This window comes from Thunnus albacares, chromosome 3 (genome assembly GCF_914725855.1).
Source record: "Thunnus albacares chromosome 3, fThuAlb1.1, whole genome shotgun sequence".
Lineage (NCBI taxonomy): Eukaryota > Metazoa > Chordata > Actinopteri > Scombriformes > Scombridae > Thunnus > Thunnus albacares.
In genome coordinates, this window is record NC_058108.1 from 37,120,779 (window position 1) to 37,133,772 (window position 12,994).

Consider the following 12,994-nt stretch of genomic DNA (forward strand, 5'->3'; position numbering starts at 1 on the left):
TGAGTCAAATCAAGTAGATATCTTTCAACCTTACAGTCTTTTTAGTGGCAAAGTTCCTCTTTTTGTTACTATACTTCATATCTTGTCATATCCAGTATGAACAGGAGGAATAATTAAACCTCTTCACTGTTCATATGGACACCTGACTGCTGGTTTCACAGCTGTGAGAGCATCCTCTTCATGTTTTTAATAGATTTCTTCTTCATTTCTATCATAAATCTGTGTGTGTCTGCAGCGATCTGCAGGCAGGGCTGCAGCACTGAACATGGATCCTGTAAAGTTCCTGGAGAGTGCAAGTAAGAACCAACACACACACACACACACACACACACACACAAGCAACACACATGTTTAGCTTTTTGCCTTTATTTGACAGTAACAGTAGAGATAAGGAGACTTTTTATTTAACCAGATTCATTTCACTCCCCACAAGTCAGAATCTACTCATGTTGACAGTATTTTTATGATTAGTATACTAAAATAAATGTGTGTGTGTGTGTGTGTGTGTGTGTGTGTGTGTGTCAGGTGTCTGTATGGCTGGCAGGGTGAGTACTGTGATCAGTGCATCCCTCATCCCGGCTGTGTTCACGGCAGCTGTGTGGAGCCCTGGCAGTGTCTCTGCGACACCAACTATGGAGGACAGCTGTGTGACAAAGGTACACACACACACACACACACACACACACACACACACACACACACTAACCCTGACACTCCAACTATATCCAAACCTAAACCTGATTCTACCTTAAACCAAGTCTTAACCTTTAAACAGCCTGTTGAAGCTGTGAAGATCAGACAAAATGTCATTAAGATGGCTAAGATAAAAGTAGAAGATGATGATGATGATGATGATGATGATGATGGGGAACTTTTCTATGAATGTTTGCTTTTCACCTTTGTAAGTTTTTAATTGGAGAGTTTTAAGATAGAAACTCTTATTTTGGTAGGAAGACGTTCGCGGTTGAAGAATGAAGGTTGAAGTTCTGGCGGGAAATGTGTTTATTTATTATTATTATTTATACATGAAAAGCCTTGATGACTGATTATTGATGTTATTATTGTTTTATTAGCTGCCTGATTATTAAGCTTTTTTTTTTGTTGTTCCTGCAGATTTGAACACGTGCAGGACGCGTCAGCCATGTTTGAACGGAGGAACCTGCAGCAACACGGGACCCGATAAATACCACTGCTCCTGTCCCGACGGCTTCTCCGGCGTCAACTGTCAGAGAGGTGAGAACGTCACTTAATAAAACCCTCATTTAATAAACCAAATCAATCTGAATCTTCACTGTAAGTTTTCCACCGTTATTGTTCTCTGTGTGTCAGCTGACCACGCCTGTCTGTCCGACCCCTGCTTGAACGGAGGCAGCTGTGTGGAAACCAGTCAGGGGTTTGAGTGTCGCTGCGCCGCCGGATGGACCGGACCGTCCTGCTCCATCAGTGAGACGTCTTTTACACCCTTCCATCTTTTTTTTTTATTATCTGAGCCTCTGCGGAGCTTCATGTTTCTAATGAATCTTCTGTTTGTCTCTAGATGTGGACGAGTGTCTGGTGAACCCCTGCAGTCACGGAGGAACCTGCCAGGACCTGATCAACGGATTCAAGTGCACCTGTCCTCCTCAGTGGACCGGAAAGACCTGCCTCATCGGTCAGTGTTTCTCTCCATTGTTTGTTGTTGGGGAATGTAACATCGGAGAGGGTTGGGAGGCTGTTTAGGGAACCTATGATTCATGTATTCCTTCGTGGGGATTTGCCATCAATGGATCTCAAGTTTTATATAAAACTTGGTCGTCCGCCTGCTTCTCGCTGGGACTGCTGAGGTTTTTTCCTAATCTCCAGGATCATCCCAGGAGGGAATGGTTGTGGTTTGGAGGCTTAGCGCCCCGGAACGTCTCGCCGCAGCGCTAATCCACCGCCGACCACCGGCCACATGCTCCTCAACCTTCGACTGTGGCTGGTTGGGTTCGGTCTGCCAGGAGCCCGTTTTCCACTGATGAATAATCTGAGACGCCTCCGCCACCGAGCTGCCGAGGACTTTCGAGTTTAACCCGACTACACTGTTTATGTTGGATCGTCCACAGTGACTCAGGAATGATATTTGTTCCGTCTGTTGTCAGCCTGCTGACCTTTGACCTCTGTGCACTTGTGTTGGTTGTTCATTGACGGGTTAAACAATGGAAGCTAATGAAGCGTCCTGTTGTGGTAAAACTGGTTTGTCAACTTCAGGACATAGAAAACTGGTGGTGGTGATTAGTTAATTAATTGAATAATCGATCGACAGAAAATCTGCAACTATTTTGATAAAAATCCTTGTTTATTATTTATTATATATCCTTATTTTATCCTTTTTTAAATAAATATGCTCCAAATTTTCTGTTTTCAGCTCCTTGAATGTGATTATTAATGCATTTCTTTGTCACACATGACAGTAAACTGAATATCTTTGGGTTTTGGACTAAAAGAAAACATTTAAATATTACATATTATTATTATTATTATTACTTTTAAATATTATTCATTACTCATTAAATAAGTGGCCTTTTATAATAAACTACACATCTGTGGGTTTCAGACAAGTTACAACCATTTTCATTGTTTTCCTACGTTTTATAGACTTCTGTAATTGATGAACGGAACGAAGTCGAATCAATAAAAGAGTTTAAAAGTCGCAGCTGTGAATCAGGACCAGCAGACAGCAGAAACCCCTGCTGTCTGCAGGACGCCCGCCGTGTTCCCTCCCTCTAATCTGTTTTTATTCTGTTTGTTTATTGTTTCATCTCAGACGCCAACGAGTGTGCAGAAAACCCCTGCGTCAACGCCAACTCCTGCCGCAATCTGATTGGAGGATACTTCTGCGAGTGCCTCCCGGGTTGGACGGGCCAGAACTGCGACAGCAGTGAGTACCGACGCTCCCAACAGAACAATAATAATCTGTGTAAACAGGAGGAGACCAGCAGCAATAACAATTATCTTTATTTGTATATGAAACACTTAGTTTGGAGGTTTTTGCTCCAAAACAGAGAAGATGTAAAGTGAAATATACTTCTACTGCAGCTCAACAGGGAAGCAGGGCAGTATGAAAATGACCTCTAACATTTGGAAAAGAAGTAGAGAGATGAAGAAACCAGCGGGTAGTTTTATCTCCAAACCCCCACGATCATGTGAAGGTTTCTGCTGACGTCCAACAGCTTATCTGAAGGAAAACTAGTCTTTTTTTTCTGTGTTTCTGCTGTGACTGAAATCTTTTCAAACAAGCTCATTTTTTTAAACTTGTAAAATTATTCCTGCAGATATTAACGACTGTCGAGGTCAGTGTCAGAACGGAGCCACATGCAAGGTGAGTCAGTTTGAGTTTTGGTTGATTTACACATTTTCTTTCTGCAACACACTCTCACTTTTTACCCCCAATGAGCTATAAACAGAAAATGCTGAGCAGTGTGTGTGTGTGTGTGTGTGGTCTCCATGACAACAGCAGATCAGATTACTCAAAACGTTCTCATTGCTCTACAGAAAATAAACAGTCTGTCCTGATTCTTTTCAAATGCTGATTGCATTTTTTTTTTTCTGCCATTCTTCTTCTCACAATGGCCTTTTTTGTTTACTGATACGAAGCAGATTATATTTCATTAGCAGCAGCAGCAGCAGTATCAGTGTATTGTAGAGAGACGGAGCAGACTGTACTGTTTGATTTTGCAGGATTTATGGTTCAATGTCATCACAAAACATTTACATAAATCACAGTGAAAGTAGCTGAAAACAACAAACCATAGACGCTGTAACTTTGCTTCTATATGGATCATTTAACGCTGGTTGTGGGATGATTTCATCCCCGAAAAAGCCTGAAAAGTTGAAGTATTCTGACCTCCATGAATGATGCTGCTGAGTTCTGCAAAAAAACTAACAGTCGTAATAACAGAGAAAAGCTGACGTCTTCATATTTGATGCTTCAGATGAAGATTTGACACAATGGATAATATAACAAGTTTTTAAAATACAACACATTGTTAAAGATGAAACCAGTGGTTTCCAACCTTTTTGGCTTTTGACGTCTTACAAAAAGCAGTGTGTAGTCGGGGTCACATTTCACATGTCTATGAGTTGTTAACAGCTCCACCAAATAGTGATTTTTCCCTCTAAACTTCTCACATGCTTTCATTTCAATAAATGTTCAAATGATCCAATATTTCAGCAAAAATCAAAGATTAGAGAAAAAGTCGGAAAACTGAAAACAGATTTGTGTATCAGAACTTTGTTTTTTCTTCTTTCCTCTCCCATTAATCATCTCACCACCCCTCAGATTTATCTGCTGACCCTTTGGAGGGCCCCGACCCCTAGGTTGGGAACCACTGGACTAAACTAGCTAACTGTATATAAAGTAGTGTAAACTAGCTCCACCTCCAGCAGCTACAACAGTAACATGCTGCTCTAACACTGATGCTTCACTATTAATAATCTAATGATGTCATATATAATAATATATCAGTCAGAGGAACCAAACCACTACTTTTACTGCAATACTTTAACTACATCAAGCTCATAATACTTATGTACTTTTACTGCAATACTTTAACTACATCAAGCTCATAATACTTATGTACTTTTACTGCAATACTTTAACTACATCAAGCTCATAATACTTATGTACTTTTACTGCAATACTTTAACTACATCAAGCTCATAATACTTATGTACTTTTACTGTAGTAGGATTCTTCATGCAGGATTTTTACTTGTATTGGAGTATTTTTACATTGCTGTATTAGTTCTTTTACTTCTGTCATGATTGCAGAACTTGCAAACACACAATAAAGAGGAAATGATACTAGCTGTTAGCGTGGTTGCTAACAACAAAATTTTTCTCATTAGCTTGATGCTAACATTGTTTTTTAATATTTTTCTACAATTAACAGCTCAGAGCTTCGCACATTTTACTTGTTAAACATTTAAAACATCCTGTGTGAAGAGAAAACACTGTCAGTCTTAAAAATGAGCGTGTAGATGAAATTATAGACTTTTGTTTTCTGTTGTTGTGCTAAATTAGCACTACTGGATATTTTCTGCTCTTGCTAGCTGTCGGTTCTGCCCTCCAGACTTGATTTCAGATCATTTCTCTTTGAAAATTAACATACAGAAGTAATATTATGATCCTTTTAATAAATAGTAAAGACGTCATCTTCTCCCTCCACTCAGGACCTGGTCAACAGTTATAAATGTGTGTGCGCTCCGGGTTTCGGCGGCGAACACTGTGAGAAAGACGTGGACGAGTGCACCAGCGGGCCGTGCCTCAACGGCGGCCGTTGCCATGACGAGGTCAACGGCTTCCACTGCTTGTGTCCACCTGGTTTCTCTGGACGACGCTGTCAGGTGAGCAGTCGCTAAGCAACGGCCACTTTTTCCCAATCTGGTAAACAGAAACGGGAACTGTGGTTTTTCCACAATCTGACCTCCAGCTTCACCTCAAAACCACCAGTTTAAAGACCAGTGATCGTTAATATTTACGTTCAGTTCAGGTCAAAGAGCAGCAGGTCAAACTATGTCAGGAAATTCTTACTTTGCAGTAAAAAAGGAGATGGAACAGCACAGATTAAGAGGTTTAAAAGCAGTTACATACAAAAATAGAGTAAATATTGAATAATAAAGGTGCATACTGAATGTACAGGTTCATATGTGCAAACAAAAACAGAGTGAAGTGTGCAGATTTGCCACAATAAAAGTCTTATATACATAACAGTCTAATAATAATGTAACAGTGGTTCAGTCAAAGTTATTCTGAATATACTTGAAGCACAGCAGGGTAGTGCAACATGTCCTGAACTGTGCTAATTCAAGTAGAAATGAATATTTTTACATTTCACAATCATTTTTACATTTGAAAGCAGAAATAAAGGCTATTTCATGAAGTCTGAAGAAAATCCCCCCCCTTTCATTTACGAGCTACCAGCTAGGAATGTAAAACTTTGAATAGGACGTAGTATTAACAGTATTAACTGACCACATACACACAAACATCTGGCAGCTGGCGACACTTTTCCATCTGGTTTTGGTAACTTTTGTTTCGCAGATTTGACCTGCATCCATAAACTGGGAAAAAGGAGAGGGGGGGGGAATAGTGAACTTCCAGATTTGAAAAGTTAAATAGGTGGTGTGGAAAATATGTCAAAACTCTAACAAGCACTTTTCACTTAAAGTTGTCGTCCAGAAGCTGTCGACAAACATCTGAACATGACAGAAATAATGACTTGAACTGGAAACATTTACCACGTCTAAAAATCAGTCACTTATAATTTAATGTGTTGATGTGAGATGTGTTGCTAGACGCAGCGGCCTGATTAAACTCTCCATGTTTCACAGTTTAGCTCCTTTTTTTTCTTCTTCTTCTTCTTCACAGTTTTCCTCTTTTATTTAGTTCAGCTGGTTCATCATCCTCACTTCATGTTCTGAGATAGATTTGCCTTTTAAATAAGAGATATTATATACTGAGCGTGTTAAAGATACATATTCATTTATAAGCTTTTCACCGTTTCTATCTGGATCAACACTGGATTCGGTTTCTGTTAACTTTTATCCTCTGAAAGGTCGGTTGCTGATCTGTAACTGGTTACCATGGAGACAGTTTCATATAAAAATGGAGCAACAATCACTATTGTGCCAAACAGCCTGTGCAGGTGTTACATTCCTGCTAACATCTCAACACAGAAGAATAGATGAAGCAGGTTTTACTGTGCTAAGCTAACAAGGATAATGAGTCTGAACCATAGACTGTATGAAAATATGGACGTCGTTACCGTGACGTCACTCGTTGGTTTCTGAAGAGCGGTTTTGAAGCTCAAAGTGAGCCGCTCCGGCCGTCGCCATCTTGGCAGTGCGTTGCGCTGCGTAACTCCCAGCCAATCAAAAATGGGCAAAGAGGCGGCCCTAATGGCTGAAACAAGCCACCTAGCGGCTGGTGGACCTGTCACTCAAAGCAGCCATGTCCTTCATTATGCAGAACTTTATGGCTTAATAAAATTTAAACGGATGAAAAAAATTCACCCCCCGTACAGTTGTCATGAAAGAGGAAATTAGCTACAGAGACCAAAACCGTTGTTTGTACCAGGCTGTAAACATGTTTATTTCTGCTGTAAAGTTGGACATTTTAACATGGAGGTCTATGAGGATTGACTCGCTTTTGGAGCCTCAAGTGTCCATTCAAGGAACTGCAGTTTTTGGCTTCATTTTTCAGCCCCAGAGGTTGCCGCTTGGTTGTACATGTGTATCATTTTTCACTGTTGTGAAATTGTTTTCTCTCCCTCCGTCCACCACATTACAGCTGGATATCGATTACTGCCTCCACGGCCCGTGTCAAAACGGCGGCCAGTGTTTCAACCTGGCGGCTGACTACGTCTGTAAATGTCCCGAAGACTACGAGGGCAGGAACTGCTCGCGCCTGAAGGACCACTGCCGCACCACGCCCTGCAAAGGTTCACATCCATCTCATGTTTTAACGTCATGTCTAACCGCTCAAATGGTTTATTGACAGAAAAATTTGCAACACTGATATTTTATGGTCATAGTTTCCATAATTTCCTAGAAAGGATCTGAAATGTGACTGTAAATTATTGGGAAGATTCTTGGAAAGGTCTTTGTAATTTGGTACTAACTACAGTGTTCAATTGCTCCACTACAATTATATATTTATACAAGCATTAATAATTTATTTGCTTCTAGAGTCTTTTTTACTGCACTCAACCAGCTGCAAAAATGTGCAATATGTCTACCGGCAAGTATCCAGTTCAACCAGTCGAAAGTTTGGAAGAATCTAAAATATGAAACATATTTTGGTTTGTTTTTTTTTACTACATGATTCAATATGTTATTTTATAGTTTTCAGTATTGTTCTACTATGTAGAAACTAGTAAAAATAAAGAAAAACCCTTGAATGAGTCGTCGTGTCCAAACTTTTGACTGGTGCTGTGTATGGAGGGTAAAGTTTGCAATAATAAACAAATAGTGAATTAATATTTTCTTGGGTTTAAATGGATCGTCTCTGTCTAATTGACTTTATTTCCCCATAATTAATAGCACATTATAAAGCTCTTTCCAGGAAATATTCAGCAAAATAGACCCGTAAAATAAAGTGTCAAGAATCCTGAAATATTTGCGGGATGTAATAGCCGAGGCTAATGCTAACAAAGCTATTTCACGCTGGTCTGGAAAATTAATTTAAGTCTAGAAATCTGAAGTCTGTAGAAATATCTGTAAATAGTGATTTTTCGATTATTGCTGCCATTCTAAAGCTTCCTTTCTTATTCTAAGTTTAACGGCTAACGGATGCAAATTAGCTTCAAGCTAACTCCAGTGCAGTGCATCGTTTATGCTTAATACCGCACACTGTCCTGTTCAATAAATCAAATCAAATTAATGATCACAGAAGTCAAAGTTGTACAAAGACTCACTCTGTTCTTTCTTAAAACCGATTCTCCCTCCAGTGATTGACAGCTGCACGGTGGCGGTGGCGTCTAATAGCACTCCTGGTGGGGTGCGTTTGATTTCGTCCAACGTGTGCGGCCCCCACGGGCGGTGCCGGAGCCACGCCGGCGGACAGTTCAGCTGCGAGTGTGAGGAAGGATTCACCGGCACCTACTGTCACGAGAGTGAGTTTGAACAGTGTTTTATTTTAAATATAAAAACACATTTATAATAAAATGTAAGTAATATAAACTTGTTTTTTATGTGTGTTTGCATCATAATTGACGATTTGTCTTTGTCTCTTTCCGCTTTCCAGATATCAATGACTGTGAGAGCGCCCCCTGTCTGAACGGAGGAACCTGTATTGATAAAGTCAGTCAGTATCAGTGTATCTGTGCTGAAGGCTGGAACGGCCCCACCTGCCAGAACAGTGAGCTCCTCCTCCTCCTCCTCCTCCTCTTCTTCCTCCTTCACTCTTCTTCCTCAGCAGTTTGAACGGTGCACGGCGGCCATGTTTGAGGTGTTTTAATGGTTTTTTGTTGTCTTGTTGTCGTTCAGACATCGACGACTGCAGCTCTGCTCCCTGTCAGAATCGAGGCGTCTGTCGAGATCTGGTCAACGACTTTTACTGCGAATGTAACAACGACTGGAAGGGAAAGACCTGTCACTCAAGTAAGCCCCGCCCATACATGTGTGTGATTGTCTGCTCAGTGTTTTGGTCGTCTGTGTGTCTCAGATGAGTTCTGTGACTCTCTGCCGTAGTTTCAACTCACTGAAGTTTTATTTTTTTACTTCCAGGAGAGAGTCAGTGCGACGAGGAGACCTGTAACAACGGAGGAACCTGCTACGACGAAGGAGACACCTTCAAGTGTCTGTGCCCTGCAGGCTGGGAGGGAACCACCTGTAACATCGGTCAGTGATAAAAACACAAAACACGTCGGTCATACGAAGACGTTTCTGTTTCTTCTTCTAACAGTCGTGTTTGTGTCTTCAGCAAAGAACAGCAGCTGTCTGCCGAGTCCCTGCGAGAACGGAGGAACCTGCGTGGTGAACGGAGACTCCTTCAGCTGCGTCTGTAAGGATGGCTGGGAGGGCGCCACCTGCAGCCACAGTGAGTCACTGCAGCACATTTACTGTAGATCTCGTTAAACAGACACTCAGAGTCCGTTCTGGATTATTAACAGTTGGTTTTCATCTAGTAAATCATTTCTTAGATTTATATAGTTGGATTTATTACAAACTTAATGGCCTCATGAAATGTAAAAAGTTTTTTTCCACGTTGTTACTTTTTGTTTCCGTCTCCTTCCACTGTCTTTGTCATTATACGCTAACAGATATCTGGCAGTGATTGTTTGGATTGAATGTAACAGACGTTCATTTATATGTTAGAGTTCTGCACTGCAGGTTTAGGAAACATTATGAAAAGACACATTTAAATAGAAGCTAAAATAAGACATAAAACAGTGTGAGATATGAGTAAAAAGCCTAGAATTTAATAAAAGGCAAACAGAAAACTCTTACTTTTGATTAAAAACTGTTTCCTGTATGTTAATGTGCAGATATTTACATCACACACCACCCTTAATTCACCAAACATCATTTTGACAGACTTGGAAATATGCTTTAATCTGTTGATTATTTTCTCAGTTAATAGATTAAAGGTTTGATTGGTTCTATAACTTGCCAATCACTCTTTCCCAAATCCCAACATGACGTCTTCAAATGTCTTGTTTTTGTCCACAACCCAAAAATATTCAGTTTACTGTCACAGAGATTTAAGAAACCAGAAAATATTCACATCTGAGAAGCTGAAATCAGAGAATTTGGACGTTTTTTTTTTCTTAGAAAATGACTCAAAACGATTAATTATCAATATAGTTGGCGATTAATCAGTTAATCATTGCAACTGTAATGCTGACATATTATATATAACATTTTGTATTTTAGAATAACAAGTTAACATTTAGCTTTTTACTAACGTTAGCATATTAGGAGGCAATTTCAGCTGAAAATACATATTAGTTTAAAGGTATTCTGTGACATAAGAGGACTTTGTAACTATTGGACACTTTAGTTGGAGTCATGAACACACTGACGCTTTGTTTCCTTTATTTTCAGATGCCAACGACTGCAGTCCTCAACCCTGGTGAGTCAAACTGATTTATCCCCATAAACGTATCTGAGCTTTGGATGTTCAGGGAGACACAAGAAATGAGCAAAAAACGTCTTTTTATCTTTAGTAAAATAAAGTATTTTTGACATTATCCAAAAGGGTTTTAGAAGCACAAGGTGTCAGCATGTCATAACATTTGGAGTTGTGATGTTTTAAGTGATAAACTGTCATATTCTGCACCATATTCTCCTCTTTGGCCTCCTCTTCATCGGTTGTTCTTTCACCGAATCAAATCTGGAACAAAACGGGAACAAAACAACACAGCAGCTGCCAGTTTCAGTTTTTATCTGCTTGGCTCCGTCTTTACTCTCCAACCCACAGAGTCAGAAATTATTCATATCTTTGAAAAACAAAAATGTGAAAAAGTAGATGTTTTTCTGTCTATAATTAAGATTCGGGTTAGGCCTGAGGGTTCCAGCTCAGTTAAGGTCGGGGGTTATTGATTTATAGTGACGCTTTTTCTTGTGGGAAATTGTGATGAATTCTGATTTACAGCTTTTTTTTCCAGCTGACTCAGACAGAAAGAATCACTCTCTGTTGTGTTTTTCTTGCAGTTATAACAGCGGGACCTGCGTCGATGGAGACAACTGGTATCGGTGTGAATGTGCTCCGGGGTTCGCCGGTCCAGACTGCAGGATCAGTGAGTGTCAACCTTTGACCCCTCAACCTTATTCTCCATCTGTTTCTCTATTTATCTCCCCCTCGCTCTCATTTTCTGCCTTTTTCTTTTTCTCTACTTTACTCTTCAGTCTGTCCTTCTGCCTCAGTGCCTTTCAGCCAGGCTTCGGTTTATGTTACTACAGGTCAGCGTGTGTCGCAGCACTCAGAGGAAAGCAGGACTTTATGGATGTTTTCTTAAAAAATCTCTTACAAAACACAGCAGCTGAGATCACGGCCGATCACACCTCAGATATTGCACAATCTTTTGTTTTCTCCAGAGTCAGATGTTTCAGATTAATTTCATATCTGTGTGTCCAGAACAGAGACAAGTCCAGGACGTGTTTAGCCTAGCTTAGCACAAAGACTGGAAGCAAGGGGAAACTGTTAGCCTAGCTTAGCACAAAGACTGGAAGGAAGGGGAAACTGTTAGCCTAGCTTAGCACAAAGACTGGAAGCAAGAGGAAACTGTTAGCCTAGCTTAGCATAAAGACTGGAAGCAAGGGGAAACTGTTAGCCTAGCTTAGCACAAAGACTGGAAGCAAGGGGAAACCGACTTGAAGCAAGGGGAAACTGTTAGCCTAGTTTAGCATAAAGACTGGAAGCAAGAGGAAACTGTTAGCCTAGCATAGCACAAAGACTGGAAGCAAGGGGAAACTGTTAGCCTAGCTTAGCACAAAGACTGGAAGCAAGGGGAAACTGTTAGCCTAGCTTAGCACAAAGACTGGAAGCAAGGGGAAACTGTTAACCTAGCTTAGCACAGAGACTGGAAGCAAAGGGAAACCGTTAGCCTAGTTTAGCACAAAGACTGGAAGCAAGGGGAAACCGTTAGCCGTGCTCCAACAGTGAGATGGTACGAGTGCAGATATGATAATTAGTACAGGTTACAGAACTGTACCTGGTTCTACAGTTTTCTTCGTCTTTCTTTAAGAAGAACAACTTTCAATCTTTAAAGAAGCGTCACATTTTCCAGCTTCAGCTTCTCACATGTGAAGATTCTTCTCGTCTTATGAGATAATAAATTGAATATTGTTTAGGTTTTACATCACTGATTAGACAGAACAAGCTATTTGAAGACATCAAATTAGGCTTTAAGAAACTGTGACTTTTATTATCAACCATTGATTGATAATGAAAATAATCTTTAGCTGCTGCCCTTATTATTACTTTTGTTGGATTTCAAAAGTGAAAATTATGTTAAAAGTTTGACTCCAACAGATTTTAAAACAGACACATACGTCACATTTTCTCTCATCAAGTCGTCAGTAACACATCTGCCAGTTGATTAGTTGGACCATATGAAGTAATTTGAAAAACACCAAATATATTTCTGATATGATGGCTCCATTTTTAGCTGCAACTTCTACTTGAACTTTGACTTTTGTCTCTGGCTGTTCTTCATGTATAATTATCTATGTTGAGTTTCAGTGTGAAAACCAGAATAACAAGCCGAGCTGGTTTCTCTTTGTTACTAAAGACAAATTAATTTACAGAGGATGGTTCTGTTTCTATGAAAGGAAAATAATGACAAACACCCAACTGTCACTCTTCTCCTGCAGACATCAATGAGTGCCAGTCGTCTCCCTGCGCCTTCGGTTCCACCTGCGTGGATGAAATCAACGGTTACCGCTGCGTCTGTCCGCCAGGAAGAACCGGCGCTCGCTGCCAAGAAGGTAAAACCTGCACCAGTCTATATACTGGTGTATATATACTG

General features: G+C 40.3%; 1 protein-coding gene across 2 annotated transcripts in view; it reads left to right on the forward strand.

The window, feature by feature from the left end:
- LOC122975129 (protein jagged-1a-like) overlaps positions 1-12,994 on the forward strand; it is a 33,649-nt gene that overhangs the window by 15,564 nt on the left and 5,091 nt on the right. For both annotated transcript variants that reach the window (XM_044343367.1, XM_044343378.1), the window contains exons 5-21: positions 236-296; positions 526-656; positions 1,114-1,233; positions 1,330-1,443; positions 1,538-1,651; positions 2,786-2,899; positions 3,294-3,340; positions 5,193-5,366; positions 7,312-7,462; positions 8,471-8,635; positions 8,767-8,880; positions 9,009-9,122; positions 9,249-9,362; positions 9,445-9,561; positions 10,569-10,596; positions 11,178-11,263; positions 12,840-12,953. In XM_044343367.1, the coding sequence (XP_044199302.1) occupies positions 236-296; positions 526-656; positions 1,114-1,233; positions 1,330-1,443; positions 1,538-1,651; positions 2,786-2,899; positions 3,294-3,340; positions 5,193-5,366; positions 7,312-7,462; positions 8,471-8,635; positions 8,767-8,880; positions 9,009-9,122; positions 9,249-9,362; positions 9,445-9,561; positions 10,569-10,596; positions 11,178-11,263; positions 12,840-12,953 (1,878 nt within the window). The remainder of the gene's footprint in view (positions 1-235; positions 297-525; positions 657-1,113; positions 1,234-1,329; positions 1,444-1,537; positions 1,652-2,785; positions 2,900-3,293; positions 3,341-5,192; positions 5,367-7,311; positions 7,463-8,470; positions 8,636-8,766; positions 8,881-9,008; positions 9,123-9,248; positions 9,363-9,444; positions 9,562-10,568; positions 10,597-11,177; positions 11,264-12,839; positions 12,954-12,994) is intronic.